The 22,747-nt window shown below is 46.5% G+C and overlaps 1 protein-coding gene across 3 annotated transcripts in view; it reads left to right on the top strand.

Annotated features, from left to right (window-relative positions):
* The window catches only part of AUTS2 (activator of transcription and developmental regulator AUTS2), a 1,116,331-nt gene that overhangs the window by 1,010,755 nt on the left and 82,829 nt on the right, over nt 1-22,747 (top strand). For all 3 annotated transcript variants that reach the window (XM_061208932.1, XM_061208931.1, XM_061208930.1), the window contains one exon: nt 21,589-21,640. In XM_061208932.1, the coding sequence (XP_061064915.1) occupies nt 21,589-21,640 (52 nt within the window). The remainder of the gene's footprint in view (nt 1-21,588; nt 21,641-22,747) is intronic.

The following is a 22,747-nucleotide window of genomic DNA, read 5'->3' as shown; positions in this document are numbered from 1 at the left end:
TATAAAGGAAAGGTATAGTCACATTTCCCAACAAACTATAAAGAATCCACCGTAGATTTCAGTGAGATATGGAGCTTGTCTGACAAGTGAAGGGTAACTAATGAAGAACAGAGCTGGATCCCACTGCAACCAATTGTGTTTTGTTATGGAAAATATTTATCAAGTTTTTTTTTTGCGTTTGTTGAGTCTCTTAAAAGTGACATAGTAAGAGCTCCCCGTATGTGACTTGATACACCTCCTGAGCCCCACGATTCAGATTGGCAATCTCCATCCGGTTCTTAAGCTGCTCACCACCCCCATCCCCCCCCCCCCCCCCCCCCGCCAAGTCATGGAAGCAGCCTCTGAAATGAACAACCTGACTATGGGAAAGGCCTATGCAAAGCAGGAAACCCACACTCAAGTTCGTGCCAGTTCTCTACCCCCAAACTTAGTGGTATAAAACGGCAAAGCCCTTTTATGCTCCCAGATTCAGCGCGTCAGGAATTTGGACAGGACCCGCCAGGAATGGCTTGTCTCTGCTCAACAATGTCTGGGTGGCTTGAATAGCTGGGGGTGAGAATCATCCAGGGATGTCTTCACTCACCCATCCGGATGCGGATGACTCAGGCGAGCTGCGCTGGGCTGGTCCACTCATCGGGGGCACCTGCACAGGCTCTGCCCACGTGGCCAGGCCTTTCTACAGAATGGCAGCTGGGAGGGGTCTCCTGAGAGGACACTTCCAGAATGTGAGCATCCAGGAGATGGAGGGCAGAAGCCACAGGAAAGGGGTGGAGACCCCAGCTCTCGATGGGAGAGTGTCCAAGGATGTGCAGCCATGTTTTAAAACTCCCGTAATGCTATCACGGTTTCTTTCTCCTTGTGCTTTCATTTACTTCTCGTGGACAAAATCGTCTGTGAGTGTAAAGTATTATATGACATTTGGATAGTTTACTACTGATTTGGCATAAATGACTCCTCCTTAGCAAAAAAAATATATATGGAATATATATAGAAAAGCATGTATATACATACGTGTGTCTGTATCCCTGGGCAGGGATGCAGGGATACATATATACGTGGAGGAAGAGTGAGTGCGCAAGAGCACGTTAAATTGCGCTCGGTATTTTGAAGGGTGATGGGCCAGATTCCTGCCCTCCTCTCCAGACAGCTGAAAACAGACTCGTGGCCTAAATGTGCACTTTTCTATTTCTATCCAGTCCTTCTCTATTACATTTCTCAAAAACAGTCTGTACTTACTGCCTCTATTTTCTTACCACTTCATTTACTTATTAACTTTTTATTTATTTATTTATTTTATTTATTTTTGGCTGTGTTGGGTCTTCGTTTCTGTGCGAGGGCTTTCTCTAGCTGCGGCGAGCAGGGGCCACTCTTCATCGCGGTGCGCGGGCCTCTCACTATCGCGGCCTCTCTTGTTGCGGAGCGCAAGCTCCAGACGCGCAGGCTCAGCAGTTGTGGCTCACGGGCCTAGTTACTCCATGGCATGTGGGATCCTCCCAGACCAGGGCTCGAACCCGTGTCCCCTGCATTGGCAGGCAGACTCTCAACCACTGCGCCACCAGGGAAGCCCTACTTATTAACTTTTAATATGTAATCCAGCTCCTGTTTCATTCCCCTGCAATTTTCTTGGTGTCCACCAGCGACCTCCTCAAATACCAATCTAGCTGTCTTTCCTCAGTCCTTGTCCTCCAAGATCTCTAAAGCATTGGCCATTTTTGAGTCCTGCCCCCCTTACTGGAAATCTTGCCCTTCCTTGGTTCTCTAGTGATACTTTCTTGAGTCCCCCTTTTCGCGTGCTCCCTCCCTGACCCAGGAAGCACGGATGCTATCTGGCTCTTGTCCTTGGTTCTGTTTCTTCCCACCCCACAGTTTGCTCTTGGCCGTCACATTCCCTCATCTCTTTGTGGAGGACACCCTTCCCTCATCTGTGATTCTGAGCCCCCTCCCCCTTTGTGTTCCAGTCCCAAATTTCTGACCACCGCTGGGCTGTTCTCACAGTATCTTAGATTCATCTTGTCCAAAGCAGTTTCTTTATAGTTCCCTGCAAGCGCCCCCCGCCCCGTGTCCGTGTTCCTGACTGTAGCTAGTTCCCCAGGCTGGAAACCTCAGCATCTGCCCCCTTTGCCTTGCTTCCTTGCCTCTTCAGTACTTTTTCCCACCCACCTTCACCTCATTTCACCGCCTTCTCCTGTTGGGCGAAGCTCTTTCCCGCAGGTCACTTTTCTTGATGCCTCCTTAGGCATGTATTTGTCTACTCTCCTCTCCTAAATTGTAAGCTCCCCAAGGCAAATAACATGTTCCTTTTTTTTTGTTGGCACATCATTCATACTCAGTAAAAGTGTCGTTATTGAATGGATGGACTTTAGTATACTGTCAAAAAATTAATCATACTGTACACCACAAACTATTAGAGTTAAGGAAAGGTTTTGATGGGATTAAGAGGCTAACATAGCCATAGGTATGTTAAGATCTTGCCTTGCCCATTAGCTCTCCTTCAAAGTGATACCTGAAGGAACAAGACGTGTTGAGGAACAGTAATAACAGAATTAATCATCGATACCTCTGTTGAGGGCTGGGTGCTGTTCTAGCTAATTTAATCCTCAACAGCTCGGAGACAGGGACAGTATACTTTCCATGCTATAGATGAAGAAACAATGACAGGAAAAGTCAAATACTACTTTATTTTTAGTGGGGTGAATCCCTCGTACCCCAAACAATCCTCTGTGCAGTCTGTGTTAGAGAAGGTAATGCCATAGGCTCCCCACAGAAGCAGGTTTCTCCTTTTCCCTTAGCCCAGTTTACCACTGATTGACCGCCAAGCCCAGAGCAACTTCCAGGGGTCCCCGGCTGAGCTTAGTCATCACAAGTCCTGGAGGCAGAAAGAAGAACCAAGCGTGTGCAGACCTCTGACACACGTGGTTTTCAACGCACAGGGACAGTGTCCACTGGTAAAGACGGCCCTGTCCGCTTTAGGTGCTACACTGAATGCTAACCACTTGGGTTAGCAACCGTGAGGAAAGCACTAGAAGGAAAGTGGGGAGAGTTTGCCTTTCCCCCAGTCAAACACTAAACAAGTAAATAGCAAACAGATATTCCATGGTGTGTGTGTGTCTTAATACAGTTCAAGAGTAGCCAGAGGTAAAGTAGCTGTGGTAACATGTTACCAATCAGGGAATATAAATGAAGGGGCTTGGGTATTATCCATACCATCCTTTCATCTTTCTTATAAGTTTGAAGTTTTTCAAAATAGAAAGTCAGGAACTATTTTAAAAGAGAGCTTAAAAAAAAAAAAAAAGTAATTCCAAAGGTGGGAGTCAACAATAAATACACAGGGAAGTGGTCTAAAGCCAGGAATTTTTTGGTCCATCAAGTGGGAAGTACCAGGAAAGAAGGAATGACGTAGAATTGGAGACATATGGTGCTTCTTAGGGGGAGTGCTCGGGCTGCCCAAGAGGCTAATTCAAAACTAAATTTTATCCCTGGATCCCACAGCCCTTAATGTGACCCAAACTTTCCATTACCAAATTCTGAGGATTTAAATCCTGATATTGTGTGCCTGAATCTGGAATCTGTCTCATCAGTTAAAGATCCATTCCTATTGAGGCCACATGTGTCTGTGCAAGAAGTTCTTTTCAAGCCAAACTTTCATGTTAAAAAAAAAAAAAAAATCCTGAGAGGAAATACATGTGGTCCTCTTCCCCTTCGAGCCCAGTTCAGGCTATTTATTGTTTTATTTGATTGTTGAGAAGTCAGAAATGATTAAATTGGTTCCCAATGTGGTCTGCACATTGCCTTGGCTCAGAACAGCCTGAGGAAGACAAAGGCCAGCTTCCACTTGTGCAGTGTTCTGACGTGTGTGTGTGTAGGGGGTGGTTAAGGAGAGGGTGTGTGTGTGTGTGTGTGTGTGTGTGTGTGTGTGTGGTTTTTTTTCCCTTTCTTTCTGAAGTCATTTCCCTGTGGATTTCAGATTAAAGAGAGCATGATGACACATTAACCCTTTTGGTTTTGCTTTTAAAACACAAAGCTGACAAATGTGTTTAATGAGCACGTGGTACCAAGTGACAGAGGCACAGAGCTGGAGAGGCTCACTTGTGCCTTGATTGTTTTGATGAGAAAGTTAAATGGTACTTACCAGTTGGAAGGATGAAATGTAAACCGTAGCATACTTCTGACATTTCACTGATCTATCAGGAAATTCCAAGCGAGTGGGACGCCCCAGAAAAGGTATGTCAAACAGTGTGCCCTCCTTAGAAATTAATAACGGAACCTCTAAGAAAATGGAAAGAGGAAAATACTCTTTGCTGGCACAGATACTGTTCTCTGTTTATAATCTAGATATTAGATCAAGTACAATCACAAGATCTTATATATGGAAAAGAGCAAGAGCGAGATGATTCATCCCAACCTGTATGCATTTTAATGGTGAACAGAAGTTTCAGTGACCTACCCAAAGCCGAAACTAGGTGCCACGGGCCTGTTCTAACACCCAGGTCTCCTGACTTTGCTAATTCAGTACAGTGTTTTTTGACACCTAACCTCCTGTAATGGTCTGCAATAGCCCTGCAACCAGTTTTTAAAACTCACCAGTAGGACTTCCCTTGGTGGCGCAGTGGTTAAGAATCCTCCTGCCAATGCAGGGGACGCGGGTTCGAGCCCTGGTCCGGGAAGATCCCACATGCCGCGGAGCAACTAAGCCCGTGCGCCACAACTACTGAGCCTGTGCTCTAGAGCCCGTGAGCCACAACTACTGAGCCCACATGCCACAACTACTGAAGCCCGTGCTCTGCAACAAGAGAAGCCACTGCAGTGAGAAGCCCGCACACCGCAACAGAGTAGCCCCCGCTCACTGCAACTAGAGAAAGCCCGTGTGCAGCAACGAAGACCCAACGCAGCCATAAATAAATAAATTAATTAATTAATTAAAAAAAAACTCACCAGAGCCTGCTGCCAATGACGGTCAGCTAATTTCTGTAATCCTTGTATAGGCTAGTTATTTGTAATCGTTTTCCTGGCCTTATGTTGTATCTTTAAACCCACTAGTCATTTCATAAATACATGTTGTCAGCTCTAAGTGAGCACTAGTAACAGAGAGAAAATCCATCCATCACCACTAGTGGGAATGAAAAAACAACCCAGAGCACACAGCCTGGTTGAATGTTGTTTGCAGTTTGATCTTTGTATAAGAAGGACATCATAAATTTAAGTAAAAGCTACCAGCCAACAACTGTATTTTTATCAACCTCCCCCTCTCCAAGAAAACTCATCGCTAGGAAAATAAATTGCATTCTTTACCAGCAGCACAAAGGAAAGTCTTGTTACTTATAGGCGAGTGGCTATTTGAAAGCCTGGCTACAATTTTCCTGTTTTGCTAACACTTGTAATTAAATCCGTCAACTCCCTCTAAGATTCTGTGTAAATACCAGATGCTCACTACATTTTTTTTTCTCTTGGAGAATACGAAAAGTTGTACACTAACAGTGGACTAACTTCTAAGGAGGCACAAACCTGGGTAAAAGCAGGCCCCTGAAGGACCACCCTCGCCATCCACCCAGGCCCCATCCCCATCTCTTGCCTTGGCAGGGATGTTAACACCCCTGCCCTGGTTCAGGAGCAGATGTCTGGGGGTGGGGCGTGGTGGTTGCAGGACCCAGACGGCGGGCGGGAGGCAAGTGGGGAAGGAGGGGGCTGTGCCTCTCGCTCCCCGCAGGCCTGCAGCCTGCTTTTCATGTGCTGTGAGTGCGGCCCCGCCAGCTGTCACTTGGATTCATGCAGTTGATCATACAGGGATCAGAGGAGGAAGTTTGGGATGGCTCTGGGCAAATCCACCCTTTCTACCAGGGGTGAGAACATGCTCCTGTAGCACCTGTATTCCTCAGGGGGCTCAGACACATAGGCTCTTCCCCCTCCCCCCCCCCCCCCCCCCCCCGTTCCCTATACAAAGAAGTGTAACTTTTGGTCCCAGAGGTGATGGTATTTCAGCAGTAGGCAAAGCAAACCCCCTTGGGTTTTCCAGAATTAAATGGAGTTGCTTAGAGTTGTCATTGCCTCAGGAGAAAGCTGAGAGGGTGTTAAATGAATCATGAAAGAGAATCAACATACCTGCTGGTATTTAAATTTGAGTGTGTGGAGTGTGGGTGTCTTGGCGTTTGTGATGCAAAACCTGGGAAAGGGTTCTCCCCCTCCCCCTACCAACTCAGTCCTAGCAGATTCACTCTGCTTTGTGGGAATTTACTTAAAAAACATTTAGCACTCCTGAAAATATTAGCAAAGTATTCATATTATATATATGGGCAACCCTCAACCCTCCTTACTTAAAACCCATTCCTGGCTTTGGGTTTTTCCCCCACTAGTTTTGATGGGTGGGTTGCCACACAGGGGGTTTGCTTCATCACCGAAGGTTTTAGGTGGACCTCTGAGACCCCCTTGAATGTGTGAGCGTGTGGAAGGAGCGAGGATTGGAAGCGCGGAGCCCGTGGCCCACGCCACCTCAGCTACTTTCAGTTTCTATTTGAAACCGAAATCACAGCAGAGCTGTCAGATGGCAGCTGTGCATTTGGTGGAAATGAGAATTCCAGATTTTATGCTAATTCGGTTTCAGGTTCCTTTGAACCTGCAGTTCCATGAGGCTGTGCTTAAAACTGCAATCTGTTTTAGATAAAAGCAGGGATTACTAAAGACTTTTTAGTTTTGCAAACATTCGCGGCCTCCAAAAGGAAAGGGGGATTTCAGATTTATTCTTTCATTAACATTGTCATGTTAAGTTTTCTTCTACTTTATCAAATAGAAAACTTTTCCTTATTTTGGCAGTGATTTTTCTTACTTCAGGATTTTTCGGTTGCCGTTATTTATCTCTATTTTAGTAGTGTTCTTTCTCTAACTTCAGGGTCCTTGTCATTCCCTTGCAGAGGCTGGAAAGCAAAGGTGGTGCTCATGTCATATGTCTCATCCTGGCATGTGTTCATCTTCCTTTTTCTGAATGTTGGCGCTGACTTAGATGGTTGTGTCCATTACCAATTGCTTTGTAACAAACTACAAATTTAATAGCTTAAAACACAACAATTTTACTTATTTGCTAACGATTTTGCAGTTTGGGCCGGGCTCTTCAAAGACAGTTTCTCTCTGTTGCACATGGCGTCAACTAAGGCAAGCTCAACTGGGGCTGGAGGAGCCACTTCCAAGAGGCTTATTCCCAGGGCTGGCAAGTTGTTACTGGCTATTGGCTGGGAACTCAGCTAAGTCTTTGGTCCCATGGCTTTAATTCTCCTCCATGTGTGCTTGCTTGGGCTTCCTCACCACATGGTGTCTGCATCCCAAGAGGATGGACGCAGAAGCTGCTTAACACCTGAAGAAGTTCTCCTTAATACCTTAACAAGCTCGGAAGGTCCCGAACACCACTTCCTCCACATTTTATTGTTCAAAACAGTTACAGGTCCAGCCCAGATTCCAGGGTAGAGGGCTTAAGCTCCACCTTCCCATGGGAGAATAGCCTGCACGTATAGAATTACCGCAGGCCACACTGAGAGAGTAGCAACCTCAGTGGTCGATGTGGTATTTTAATTAGTAATCAATTTTCAAGAGAATTTAAATGTGCTCTGTTGTTAGTCTTATGATGATGGGTTTCTATATTCCATGAAAAGCTAAACTGGTGGCAATTTGTGGAAAGGACCTTACAGTTTATTTTTGAAACAATGTCTTCATTCTCTTCTGTTTTAGTTGGCAGAGATATGGTCATTCACTCACTGACTCGTTGATCTGACACTGTTTATTGACCACATGTAAGGCATGAGAGTACACTCCAGATGTTTAGGGGAGTGATGATGGTGGGGTGGGATGTGTGTGTAAGGGCACAGTCGTGGCCCTCAAGGGATTGAATCTTTGCTCTCCAAAGCTGTGTCTTATTCCCACTGAGGACATTTGTGCCCCTAAAGGAATAACAGTGTCCAGAGGTGAACCAAGGAACAGGTAATGCCTGTCAGACATTGTCTTGGATATATTTCCCTAAGGAAACCTTCCAGATAAGCTGTAGTTTGGAGCAGAAGAAGAAATTGCTGGTTTAATTAATTTGCAGCAAAGGTCTGTAAATGGAGACTGTACAGGACCAGAGAGGAGAGGAGTTCACAGGTCTTTGCAGGCCTGCAGGCTTGCCCTCACCCTATGTAACTGCAGGGAATGATCCTAGCAACTGGCGTTTATATGGCAGTTGACCGTTGGCAAAGTACGCTCGTTTGATGGATAGAGCCACAGAGACGGAGGCTATTGGAATGGCCATGTTCAAGTTTCCCACCCCATTTTGACAGTGTGGAAGGGACAGGGAGGAAAACTGAGACCCGAACAAGGGTGAAAAATCAGAAATATTGGTCAATATGAATGCTTTCAGGAAAGCTAAGCCAAGGGGATTCTTTGACATCCTAGCTGCCCACCTGGTACCCCAGCAACTGTATGATTCACCAAAACAGTAGAAGCAAATGTTTCGCTCTTACCCAACAAGAATTTCTGCAAGTAAATATTTGGACCATCAGGATACTCTACAATGAAGCTAAAATGAAAGCACAAAGCTTTGTTAGGTCCATGTACATAAGTATAGATGGAGGAAAAAAATTTCCAGTATGCTAGAGATTATTAATACTTTCAGGTAACGTGTTTCCAGGAAAAGAGAGCAAACCCCTTGAGAGAAGGTTGGAGGGAAAGAAGTGCTGACATGGGATTGGCCACCGTTTCACGTGTTCCTTTCACAAATGACCTTAATGTGGGATGTAAGTAATCGTTCAAACTTCAAAACCTATGCAGGTAAACTACTCACATATCCTAGTAGTATTCACACAGCCCAAACAGCTTTACCATGACCCTCTGGATCTTGAAACCTCTCTAGATTTTAGATATCAGAATTTATTTTGACTTAGATCTAGAACTGGCATTTCAGCACTGGGGGTATGTGGAATCCAGGTTTGGCCAACGGAGTAAGAAATCAAGATCCACCAGTAGTGTGGACTGTAGACCCCGGTACAGTGGAGAAGGGGCCGGATGTACTTGCTAGAACTCTGCTATCATCCTGACTCCTTCACTTCCAAAGGGTGTACTTACACACTGTGTATCAGTTGCCTCATCTGAAATATGGAGGAGAATAGCAATTTCTCTGTTTACCTCACAGGGTTGATGTCAGAGCAGATGACATAATTACTGTAAACATTTTTGAAAAATATATGTTACATAGGCAAGTATGGCAGCACCTCACGAGAGGCTGAATCTTAGAAGCAGTAAGTGGTATCATAGTATATAATTTATGGCCTCTGTCTTTTCCTGGTCTTGGATTCACTAGTTCGTTGGTTGGTTTCTCCCTCCCTTTCATTTCAAGGCCCTAAAACGAAGATTAGAATCATATTTTGAGCCTGACCCAGGCCTAGTATAGCAACAGTCTTTCCCTGGGACTAACTGAAGCTAGAAATGAGGATCCTCACAGAGACACAGAAAAACAGTTTCCCATTAGTGCAAAACTTAACTGAAATTATAACAGTGTACCTGGTGTGACTTTAATGGTAAAAATGGTTGGAGAGGCCACATGAGGTCCTATCTCGATATCCGTGTGAATCATTCGTGTCCATGTGCGGAAGATCTCTCAAGGGCCCCTGTCTCTCCCTGGAACTGTTGAAAATTTGGGGGAGCTCACTCAGTCCAAAGTGGCTCAGATGCCTCTCGCAGAGGGGACTGGGAAACATGGTTGGTTCCCCAGCAGCCCCCGTTTTCCGCAGCAGCTTTCCTAAGAGGCCTCTTAGTGCACCTGCTGACACACAGACAGCTGCGCCCCTACCGGTGACCACAGGGACTGCCTTCCCTGGTGGGCCCCTCTCCTATAGCTCGTAATTCACATATGGGGGCTGTGACAGCCCCTGTGTCCTGAGTGAGCCCCGGCCCCCGTCTCCCCTAACTCGGTCCTCCCTTCCCTCAGCCTACAGCCCATCCGTCCACTAGAGATGACTGTCAAGTCCACCTTTGACATGGCACCATAAAGGACCTTTTTTACTTTCCCCCTAGAAGAGTGGGTGCTTGACCACCTGAATTTTTGAAACTAAGAGGGGCCGCTGTCAGCCAGTCTTCCCAAAACTAAGAATACCTACTCCTCGAGGGCTTGTAGCCAAGGAAGACAAGGTATTGCTCCAGATGCTTTCACACAGTAATTCATTCACCCCTCACAGCAGTTGCTGTAATACTAGTAAGTGCTGTTACTGCCCTGTTTTACAGATGAGGAAACTGAGGCACAGAGAGATGGAGCAATCTGTCCACAGTCACAAAGCTAATAGGTGGTAGTGGAGGAGGAGCCAGGAGTTGAACCCAGCAGTTCCATCATCAGTAGCTGTGCTTTTTTTTTTTTTTTTTAATTAATTAATTTAGTTTTGGCTGTGTTGGGTCTTCGTTTCTGTGCGAGGGCTCTCTCTAGTTGCGGTGAGCGGGGGACACTCTTCATCGCGGTGCGCGGGCCTCTCACTATCGCAGCCTCTCTTGTTGCGGAGCACAGGCTCCAGACGCGCAGGCTCAGTAGTTGTGGCTCACAGGCCTAGTTGCTTCGCGGCACACGGGATCTTCCCAGACCAGGGCTCCGAACCCATGTCCCCTGCATTGGCAGGCAGATTCTCAACCACTGCGCCACCAGGGAAGCCCAGTAGCTATGCTTCTAACCACCAGACCAACTACCTCTCAGTTGCCCCCAAACAGAGAAATGGCTGGCTCCAGTTTACAGGCCCTCCTAACCAGTCTTCCTTGTATATAAAAAGCACAACAAGAAGTTGCATCGTGTTTCGTTACTTCATGTTTTCAACAACACTCTACAAGGGTTGAATTCTATTACTAGCTCCATTTTACAGATGAGGAAAATGAGGCTTAGGAAAAGTTAAGTAACAACTCAAGATGAACCAGCTATCTTTTTTTTTTTTTTTTTTTTAACATCTTTATTGAAGTATAATTGCTTTACAATGAACCAGCTATCTTGATCGAGACTGGATTCAAGCCTACATCCTTCTAATGTCCAGCCCACACCCCTAACCACCGGGCCAGGGACCATGAATTATAAAATCCAGTAAGCGGCAAAGACAGCTAAAGGAAATGCCTCACCAAAAGCATCTTCCTTTCAACTTAACGCTTTACTTTCCTCACTGTATCATCTTCATTGACTTATTTACACATTTTCTTCTACCCATCCTTTTAGTTCATGCAGACATTTTGTACACAATTTCTCATTTTAATTACCTCTGTTCCCCCTACCCCACCCCCATTTCTGTGCGAATATAGTGAGAGGAGCCAGGTATTGGAGATTCAAGCAGGTAACTAGGGCAGGGTGAGTACCTGTCCTCAGGGAGCGTGGACTCCGTAGCGAATGCAGGTCTCTAGACCCCAAATCACAAACACCCATCAGTGCTGAATGGTCCGATGGAGGAGGGAACCAAGCCCAGGTGGGCACCAGGAGGGCACGGCCCTATCATCCTGCTCTTGTGCACTTCTGTGAAAAGTAAGATGCCATTGAAAAGTAAGATGCCAGATGTGACACGAGCAGAGATTGAATGTGTTTTTATTTTTCATTGCCTTTCTTTGTGGGATTGTCAGAGTCTGAATATTAATACTTTAATGTTGATTTGGTAAGAGATATTTTATGGTTTTTTATACTTTTTTCCCCTTTGTAGTTTATAGTACACTGTGAAGTTTGAAAGTAAAATTCTTTTTCTTGACTTCTACCCTTGGAAAATATTTATGCCCCCCTGCACCTCAATCGTATGCATCATAAACTAACCCAGTTCAGTTTATTTACTTCTCTCTTGTTGCAGCCCCGTGATCAATTGTAGCAACACAGGCACACAATGGTAGAGGCCTTTGCTTTACAGCAGTAAGAGAGTGAGCTATTGCGGTCTCCTTTCAGAGTGATAAGTAATGAGCCTGCCATTTAAAGATGGCGTGAGCAGAGGGGTTTAAGGCCACCTAGGGTTGACTACCGTACATCACTAGAGGAGGAGATCACGATCTCTAGTGCAAAATGAATTGGCCTGCACGGGCGGAATCCCTGCGGCCCCAAAAGAGTTTTCATGTCCTGGGCTGGACAGCATGGAAGGTCGAAGGTCAGGAATTCGCAGAGGTGGGAAACAGGACAAGCTTGGCGCTGGGGAGTTTCCTGCTTCCTGGTGGCGATCAACCTGTTGACTTAGTTCTCCACACGAGGCTCTTGGTCACCTGCCATGGGTAGGGAGCCCCAGGTGCCACAGTCAAACTGCAGGTCCCTCTGGGCTTCTCAGCAGCTGTCTTCTGCCCCGAGTCTCCCTCCACTTCATCAGGTGCCCAAACACTTGTCAGGCTCCCGCAGCTTCAGCAGAAGAACGGGAGAACCTCAGCCAGCCAGCCATTCTCTCTCATCAAGCATCTTCTGAGGTAGGCCTCCTAGTACCGTGCAGGATACACCGCACATAAACACTTTCCAAGATGTGAATTATATCCGCAAGAAGCCAGGTAGGTTCAGAAAGAAGGTCTATCACAAGCTCGCATTAAATCCTCACAGATAGATGAGAAAGTGTTGGACTCCGTCTCCAGACACACATCTGTTCCTTATACCTCTGCCATGGCTGTGGCGTGAATGGAGGTGCCAAGACACTGTCCTTATATGGTTGAATTCAAAACCAAATTGAGGTAGTGGGTATCCCACACCAAGAAAAGGAACAAGAACCAAAACACGCTTCTGCACCAGTAAGAAACCATTTGTATGGTTCTAGATAAAACTGTGGGCCTGTTCAAATGGGAAATTACAGTTTAGCATGTCAAAATGACATAATTGGGATGCCTGCTATTTTATGTTTTAAGAAATTGAAGCCCTCACCATTAGGAGGTGGATCACGTCTTAAAGCCTTTCAAACTCTGATAACGTTTTGCTTGATTCATGATTGGACTTTATAATCTGTTAAGAAGATCCACATTATTCCGGTTCCTCCCGCCTTATTATGTGACCCAGGCTATGCAATATTCAATATCCAGGTTCGGACCTTGTCTGGAGGAACTGTTGGCAGTAATGCCTGTGTGAAGGTGGGGTTCTCTACTCTAGTACAGGTGGTGCAAACCACTGTCACCACTTCTGGGGATCGGTGTCACTTTTGATGTTCATGTGGTTATTTTCATCATCACTGTGGTGACCTGCATTGAGGGAATTCCGTAGAAGGCGTGGCCATGGACATTGCAGCCATACCAGAACATACTCTTATCTGTTGGTCTCCGCGGTAATCACAGTAAGAGTGTCATCTTTAATCATTGTAGCCAACACGTATATCCCGCTTACTAAGCGCTGGGGGGCTGTTACTGACAACAGCCCTATAAAGTGTAGTTACTGTTGTCACCTCATTTTACAGATGAGGAAACTGAGGTGGGAGAGGGAAGAGATTTGCCCAAGGTCTCCTGGCTCAGAAATGACAGGGCCATGATGGCAACCAGATGCTGGCTCTTAACCTCTCCCCAAAGAACAAATAGAAACATATTTTCAAAGCTTAAAAAGCTATAGAATTTGAAAAGATCCTCTAGGAGACATAGAAATAAGCCAGGTGGGGTGACATCTTTCCCAAGGCTAGCTGGGAGACAGAACTCATGTGTTATTACTCCCCTTTCCTGGTCTTTTCAAACTACATAATTTAACATAGAAAAACTGGAGGAAATTTTTTGTAACGACTTCCTCTTCCTTTAAACCACCCCAAGAATCACCCAGCATGTGTTCTTTTAGGGAGTACCTGAAGTTTGTTATATTTATGAGGGAGAACACCTCGAAATTAATAAACTTTTTCTATGTAAGGTACACGACAGAAGACCAGAATTTATAAGAAATATTTTACCAAAAAATGTTTAGTCTCAGTCTGGTAATTAGTGATACAAATTGAATCAAATTTCATATTTTAAGCTTTAAAACTGCCATTTTAGATTGACTTAGAAGAACTTCCATTAGTTTTTAAACCTAGTTTATCTTTATCTTTAGATATATTTTGAGAATTGAGGAAGAAGTCTCCATATTTTAATTTAGCTTTTTTTAAAAATTCAGCTAGTTAATCATAGAGTTGCCTAAGATCTTTGGTCATATGTTAAAAATTGTCGGGAATTCCCTGGTTGCCTCGTGGTTAGGATTCCAGGCTTTCGCTGCCGTGGCCCGGGTTCAGTTCCTGGTCGGGGAACTGAGATCCTGCAAGCCGGATGGCGTGGCCAAGGGAAAAAAAAAATTCTTTCTGAAATAATTGCTCTAACACTGGAAAGACCATTGAATCCATATTCTTACTACCTGCTTCGTTAGGGCCTCCCCTTTGTAAGACTTGCCCTTCTTAGATCTGGTTCAAAGGCTGAAGGTGAGAGTAAGAAGCCATTAGTGATTAGTATGTTAAACCTTCTAAATATAACAGACACAGTGGCTGCCAGCCTTTGACTTTGTAATCTGTAGATTAAAATTCCAATAAAGGGAAGCTAAGTTTCTCAAGGAAAAAAAAAAAACATAATAAGTCTAGATTCTTGCAAGTCAGGTCTCTGACCAGGCTCCAGTCACCGAGTGTATGGATCTTTTTTTTCTTTCTACCTTCTTTCTACTTCTGATGCTGTCCTGTAGCTTCTCCCTTCCAGTTTTGACACTGCTTCCTTCCCTGCCAGAAAGGAGGGGGAATAGAGCAACTTGGAACCCAATCAGAATGGACTCATTTGTGTGTCTGGTGAGAGGCTGAGAAATGAAGCAAAGTGGTGGTTGGCACTGTGGCAGGGTGAAGGGTGCTGGAGGGGTACGGGGGGGCTGAATATGGATGCAGTGGTGCAGAGGCCAAGTCTGTGGCTTCTCTAGAGGCTCAGCTCTTGGCGGTTCTGCATTCCTCCCGATTACAGATAATCACGATACAGAGACACATGCAGATCTCTTCCAGACTTTCATCTGAGGTCTAATCCCTGATAATCAGAGATGACAGTCTAATGCAAGGCGTGGCAAGCGTCAGCAGTGTTGCTTGATGACAGCACTTTAGAGGCCTAAGCGGTGGTTTGAGTTGGTCAGCTAAGTTGCCCATGCTTTTGTGCGTCTCAGTTTACCTGGTAGGAGCTCTGGCAATTTCTTCCCGGTAATATTGATTTCTATTAGCGAACAAGATAAGAAAACTGTCCCATTTTGATTGCTCCAAAAGAAACAACATTTAAATGTCTTTTCTTGAAAATTTAATGTTTGCCTTTGAGCTATCTTGGTATTGTAGAAACAGCTTCAGAATGAATGCTCCCTGGCTCGAGGGCTTCAGCTGGTTTTTGAGACATCTTGTAAGCAATTGGAAAATCCAGCTTCAAACTCACACCTTCTGAGGCACCTTTTCTTCTGATTTCTCTTTTCTTCTGATTTACCCAGGGAGTCAAGTTAGAGAAAAATCTCTTTTACCTAATCTTCAAAAAAAAATTTTTTTAGAAACCCCACATAGTGCTACCATTTGGGATGGGGTGGGGTGTTGTGAAGCTAGAGAGGGAGAGCCTCTTACTTCCAAAATTAATTGTATTTGGAAGTTAAAGGGAAAAAATTATGCCATACAGCAAGCACCCACTTTTTTCCCCTTGAGAGGTTTTTCAAGAGTGCCATGAAATCAAACAGTGATGGATGTTCATCTTCAAAGAGGTGAGGAATGGACATTATTGCTTGAAACCAGTCTCCATGTCATTTGTATGTGGTGTACATCTCTCCCAGCCCTGTCCCTTTCCTCTCTTCCCAGCTGCACTCCAGGTGACAGTGGCACTGAAGGGAAATCAGGAGCTCTCACCCACCCTAGTGTGCCTGTTCTACCCTAGAACCTTCCCGGTTGCAACCTAGGCCTTGCTTGCCTTTTTGCCTTCTGCTGGGACAATCTCAGCAACTTTTCCTGTGCCCCAAGGAGAGACCCTGCCAAGCTGCAGGTGTGGAATACAAACTCCAGATGTTTGTAGAGGGTCTCCTCACCCCCATGTATGGCCTGGTACTCTTGCAGGGCCTCTGTGGTTGGGACAGTGACAAAGGAGGCCAGAATTCTGACCAGGGGCCCACCAGACTGGACAGACGGGAGATTTGGTGCTCTGGTGGGAGTGTTTTGCTCAGGGGAACCCACCAGGGGCCAAGTTTGTGGTCATTCAGCCCCCTCCTTCCAGGCGCTACACTGAGCGCCAGAGAACACAATGATGATAAATGTTAGGATGATAATAATTGCTGCGCATTTAGTGAGGCTGTGGCATTGCTTTAATCCTTTCCCTACATCTGATGGTGGCAACCAGCTCCACATTTGTTGATGTGAGGTGTATAAATGTCAGTGGATTTGAAGACTAAGGGGAGGCGGGATTTGTAAACGGCCACTTCATGCACTGTTATCCTTGAGACCTAACCAAACTGCATTCAGCTTTTGATCAGGTGGGGATAAGGTTAGATTAAGACCTTTTTTTCCCCTAATGCTAGACTCTGACCACCCCACTCCATTTTCAACAATGTACTTATTACTCTTGCATTGAGCACCTACTATGTGCCAGGCGGTTTGCATAAATACATCACTTTCTCACTGAGCCCTCACAGCCGTCCAGAGAGCCTGCTCTTTGCAGATGTGACCGGCCTAGTGGCGACTCAACCCCAGCCCGCGGGCCTAGTGGCCTTTCGCTGCCGCGGCGCAGCACTGGAAGCGATGACCGCGGGGAGGGTGCAGAGCGTTGCAGTTGCCGCCGCGCCCGCCCGCCAAGAAGGCGGCCGTGGGGAACTAGGGCCTGAGCCGCGGGGGGAACGACAGCTGTCGAAGTCGCGCCTGGGGACTGCGCCCCCGCGGGGCCGACCCGGCGCCGGGGCCGAGAGAAGGGGCGGCGAGGGGCGGGGCGCGGGGGGCGGGACGGAGGAGGGGCGGCGGCACCGGCGGCTCGGGCTCGGCGCGCCGAGGAAGTCCCGCTCCGAGAGCTGCGAGCGTCTGGAGGAGGCGCGCTCGGCTTAGTCCGGGAGCGAAGTCCGGAGCGAGGGCCCCCTGTGCCGCCGCTGCCCCCTCCCGCCACCCGTCCAGCCAGGGAGCCCGCGGCGCCGGCGCCGGCCGCCGATGGAGTTCACTTGAGCGGCGAGCCGGCGGGAGAGGCAGGCGCCCGCGAGCGGAGCGCGGGCCGGAGCCGAGCCAGCCCCGGGCGCTTTCCGCCGGCCCTCGAGCTCCGGCCGGGAGGCGCCTGCGGCCCCGCGCAGCCCGATCGGCGCCCCGGACGCTGCAGCGCCGCCCGCGCCGCGCGCCGGCGAGATCGGCCCCGAATAAAGACTCCCGGAGCGTCTCCTCCAGCGCCGCGGCGGCGGCGGCGGCTGGACCGGGACCGGTCGGCCCGCGGTGTCGCTGGAGAGGCGGGAGCGGCAGTCGGGGAGCCCCAGGCGGCCGCCGGGGAGAAGCCGCCGCCGCTGCGCGCCCTCCTCCTCCTCCTCCCTCTCCCTCCTCCCCTCCGCACATGGTCTCCTTTGTCCTGTCGCCGCCGCCGCCGCCTCGCTCTTAGCTCTGCGCGCCGCGGCCGCGGCTAGGGCCGCTCCTCTTCGCCTCGCCCGCCCGCCGGCCCGCCCGGGACGCCCCTCGAGTCCCCGCCGTGCCCGGCCGGCCCCGCGCGCCTCAGGAGCAGCCGGGAGTCAGCGGACGAGCGCGGGCCGGGCGCTCCCTCCCGGCCGCCCGCTGCCCGCCTGGCCTCGGCCGCGCTGGATGTGTGCGCGGCGCTGGCGCTCGGCCGCCCCGGAGCTGCCGTTCGTACGGATTTGGTTCGCGTGCATCCGCTTTCAGACTTTCGCCTGGAAAGAAGGAGAGACTGTCGCGGACCCAGCCCGGTCGGAGTTGGGCGTTTTCTCCGTGTTTGGATGGTTTTCCCCCTGGTATCTGACGATCCCCCATCGTGAGCCTTGCTCAGGAACCAAACCATGAACTTGGGGCTGACAGGACCGCTTAACCCTTTGCTATCAGGTAATGCAGCCCTGGGGGCGCGGCTCCCTCGCTCGCCTCCCGCGGTCGGAAGGGAGGCGGCGGGTCGGGGGTCTTTTGTTGCGGCGGCCGGGCCGGCGGGCAGGGGTGGGTCTGGCGCGCCCGAGCACCCCGCCGCCACCCATCCCTCCTCCCTCCTGCCGGCCCGGCCGCCCTCCCTCCTTCCGCGGCCCGGTCGCCCGCCTTTGTACTTTCTACCCCTGGCCAGCCGGGCTCGGGCGGGGAGCGGCGGCGCGGGCGGCCGGAGCTGTGCGGTCGTGCCCGGGGACCGGAGCCGCCCCGGCGCCACCCGCCCCGAGGGGCTCCGCCTGCCTCCGGCTGGGGCCGCGGCCTGCGCCCGCTCGGGCTGGAGACCTTGGCGCTGCGCTCGCTGCCGCTTCCCGGGGTACCGCTTCCCCGCGCCGAGGTCGGGATCCTGGCCCGCACGCGGTGCCAAGGGAAGCGAAAGGAGATCTGGGCTCGGGATCGCGGCAGCTGGGGAAGGAACTCGCGCTTAAGTTTCGAGGAGGTTTCTCTTTTCTTGTTGGAAAGCCCCTCCTCGCGCGGGTGCAGAGGACCGTGCCCGGGATCCGCGGCCGAAGGGAATTAAGGTGGACCTCGAACCCGAGCGGCCGCGCGTCCCACTCCTGTCTGCTCGGAAGGCTTTTCTTCGTTTCCTCATTCTCTGTGTTCCTTTCTTCAGTCTGTTTGACTTATTTAACTTTTCTTTAAACATCAACTACGGCGTCTAGTAATTTTTTAGTATTTTTTAAAAAATCTTCTTCCACCTCCCCCCGAAATAAAAAGCAGCCAAAAGAGAGCTTTGTTTTTTTCTAATATTTTTAGGTGCAGCCATTTCACGCCCTCATCCTCCAAAACCGAGTGAGGGGGATGAAGTGAAATGGCGAGCAAAATCTAAAGATCTTTAGTATGTAAAGGTGCCCCCGTATTAAGAAAGGAGAGAAGGAAAAGCTGTGCTCACCGGCTAACCCTTGGCTCACCACGTTTTCCATTAGTCGTCCCTGATTAAAAAAAAAAAGAAATCAGCCAGGAAAATGGTCCAGGTAATATAAGGAATTTCACACTTTTCCCTAAAAAACAATGACAAAACACCCCAAAGATTAAGATCCAAGAAGCCACAAATTTGTACAAATGCTTTAAAGCACAAGTTAAATTTGAAAGTTCATCGAGAAAAAGCAAAGAATTTCCTTGTAGTTCCTGCTTAAGACTTTGGCTGAGAAGCTCTTTTCTGACTTTTCAGGACAGTGCTCAGCCATAGTTGTAACCACCTGGATGGGAGAAAAAGGGATCCAGATCATTTTATGATTAGCCTAAGTCCCATTGCTGTCATTTTCTTATGGGTGTTTTTCCATGGAGGCCTTTTTGAGGACCCCCGCCCCCCTTCCCCTTCCCAGTTACAAAACGGCTTTGTGACATGTATCAGAAAATTAAAGGGCTGGAAAAGCTTTTATTGGAGAGCATTACTCCTCAGTCACTCTGAATATCCTGTCAGACTCATTTCCTTAATAACTTACCGGTTGGCATCGTATAATCACATCCTCTAAGTTCGCTTCAGACATAAGGATCACTTAACTGGCTACTTGAGAATATGGTGTGGAGCCCAGTGGAGCTGACAAGGGTGGCAGCCCCAAGGAGGGTGTGCAAGACAGCCAGAGGGCCTCTTCACCTACAGCTTCTGTCCAGTTTGATCTCTCTCTCTCTCCCGCTCTAACACACACACATACCTCAAGTGCAAATAAAAGCTGGATCAAGAACCTTTTCCTCTCCTTACCCATGCTTTTTGCATTGACGGTACAGTACTTTGTTTCTATAGTGCTTTGGGCCAGTTAGGCTCATTTTAATAGGTAGTCCCCAAATCTGCAGGGGTTATTTCAATTTGGTAAAATGAATTAACTAACAGCCCCCCCCCTTTTTTTTTCCTTTTAAAAATATCAACTGTAGTTTAAGCCATGAATTTACCGTAGCCATTCCAGTTTGAACTAAGAGACACTTTTTCATCAAGGAATGGTGAAATGCTCTATCTCCAAGTTTTTAGCTGGGTAACTCATGTTCCTAGACATCTCACTTAATATTACAATATAACAACACTATTCCTGTAATTTTTGCTTCTATAACTCAATATTCTTGATTTGTTTAATGCATATCTTGTTTCCCCCTCCATGCAACACTTTTTTGGTGCTTTATTTTTATGAAAAGCTACTGTAATATGCAGTTTTATTTAATTATGTTTAAAATGTCAAGAAGGCCCTCAGCATATTTTTTATTCATGCAAAATAAAAGGAAACATCTATCAAGGATTTATTTTATTTTAAACTGCTTATGTATAAATGTATAGAGTTCAACACTTGTTTTGCACATACTATACATTCATTTTTTTCTTGATCTATTAATCTTTGGAATCACGCTTACAGTAGGCAGATTAGAATTAAAATAAAGGGGAAAATAGTCATAACAATATTTTATGTCTTTCTGTATCACTTGCATTGAGAACTAGAACTTGTTCCCCAGATAACACTCGGGAATATTTCATCTTTATCAACATAACACAAAAAGACTAAATTGAATATCTTCTTTGTCCCCAAAAGCCAGCTCCAGAGTCTGAATATGTTGTATTTCAGATTCCCCCGCACCCTATTTCTTATATTTCTTCTAGATTTATTCACCGTTCTCTGCTTTGCTTTGTCAAAACATGCATTTCTGTGCATAAAGTGTGAAGACCAGTGATTTCTTACAAGGGTTGGGTAGCAAGAACAGCATAAATATAATATAGCCATTATAACTTTAAATGCATATACATCATCAAATTACTGTATAATGGAGCTGCTTAATTTTTAAGTTTATTTTTTAATTTTTCAAGTTCTAGAAATACAGTGCTTCTGAAACATTATAGCATTTTTCTCCAAGCAGACTTCATGTTGATTTTCCAGAACATTAGTGTATAATTTAAATTGCCTGTATTCTTGCTGTTTAAACAGGCTTATTTCACGTTCCTGGAGCCACTGTAATAATTAGCAGACGTGATTTCTAGAAAATGGAAAGGAAGTAATGCTGATGGTGTGTATAGTGTCGGATTGCTGGGCAGGTCGGCTGGCTTTCATTTCAACACCAAGGTCGTCCTGGTTACCACAGGGGGCAGGGATCTTGGGGTCATCAGATAAATCTTTAAAAATGAATTTCAGGGAGTGCTGGTTGACACTTTTTAGTGAGGAGAAGCTTAGCGTTAAATAATAGGCATTTCTAGTTTGTGAGAGAAAATTGAAAAATATGGCATGTCTGCAAATACGAAAAAAGTACCGTTTCCAAAATAATGATCTGTCAATGAAATTGCAAAATCATTATGCGAATGAGCTGAATTGCTTTGTGTATTATCTCATAGAAATATGTTTTGCACAGATAATATGTCTAATAAGGACATGTTTTTAAAATCAGATTTTTTTCTTCCTTCAGCAAATAGCTGCACTGCAGGTCTGGCTCACGCAGTCAACCAGCACCACCTTATGGAGGATTGGGGGAAATTGCCACTTTCCTTTTTAGGCTTTTCTAAAACGTAGTAAAATTGATTTAAAATAATCGTAATGATGATGGTGATGACAAAATTAATGACAATAGTAATGCTTTCTTTCCCCTTCTTGTGTTGCAGGCCTCAGATGCCAGCTCTGAAAAACTCTTCAATACTGTTATTGTAAACAAAGGTAAGACTCCTTAAATCCGAGCAATAGCTTATTTTTCTATTTGCTCCGTTGTTGGGATGAAAGCATAAAGAACAATGGTCATTCCCTTTTCATTCTGGAGCTACGGTTCATAATTTGTATTTTTGCTTGAGACAGAATCTGTGTGCTTTTGTGATGCATCCAAAAACAGTTTATTTTAAAAGAATACATTGAACCCTTACTTAAATTGATTTGACTAAGACATTACTACTGTCTGTGCGACTTTCATTTAATGTAGGAAGTGGTAATGGAGAATAATAGTTCTCAAGATGCCTTAACTTTCTTACTTATCAACTACCCAGCAGTTGGAGAACAATAAATCGCTGATTTGTACTACAGACTCTAATAATCAGTGCATGTTTAGTATTCACAGCATTATGGTCATAAACCAAGCCTTACTCTGCTGTGGGCTTTCTGTAAAATTAATAAACCATCAAGAGGGCAAAATTTAAATACGTGCCATCCCATTACTTTCTTCCAAACTGCAATATAGAGTAAGAGAGGCTAACGATATAGCAATACATAAAGGGGAAACTTATCTTAAATCACTGCCATTAGGTTTCTGGGCAGTTTTCATTTGTAGCAGTATTGTTGGAAATAATGAAATTTAAGGGAGCTTCTAATCATGGGCTTTACAATGGTGTATACTTTGAAAGGTATAAATCATATAAATTATTTGGTCTCTTTCTCTCCGCTGTAGAACCTGTTGTAGGTGCTTGCGTGGTAATTGCTAAATACAGAATGTATGCGTCCTGTCGTGGTCTCGTTCTGTATTACGTGGAAGATACTTGGTAGCTTGAACAGGGTTGGGCCTTTATGAAGTGAAATATGAAACCACCTTGGCATTCTGTAGTTGCCTTGGCTAGCATTTTTGCTAGCTGGTTAGTCACACATGTTTCCAAGTGCAGTTATTTTGAGCTCCCAGATTATTTTAGAATTTGAACCAACTGCAGCTTTAAATAGTACATTATGTTTAGAGTTCCCTTTAGGTGTATATGCTTATGTGATTGCTGTTACTCCCAGAATTATTGTCATATTGAATTTTATCTTTTTTTATTGCATAATGGAGTATTCCAGTTTTATGTTTCA

Source organism: Eubalaena glacialis, chromosome 13 (assembly GCF_028564815.1).
Source record: "Eubalaena glacialis isolate mEubGla1 chromosome 13, mEubGla1.1.hap2.+ XY, whole genome shotgun sequence".
NCBI classification, from domain to species: domain Eukaryota; kingdom Metazoa; phylum Chordata; class Mammalia; order Artiodactyla; family Balaenidae; genus Eubalaena; species Eubalaena glacialis.
The sequence above is the reverse complement of the archived record's forward strand: the minus strand, read 5'-3'. Positions and strand labels throughout refer to the sequence as shown.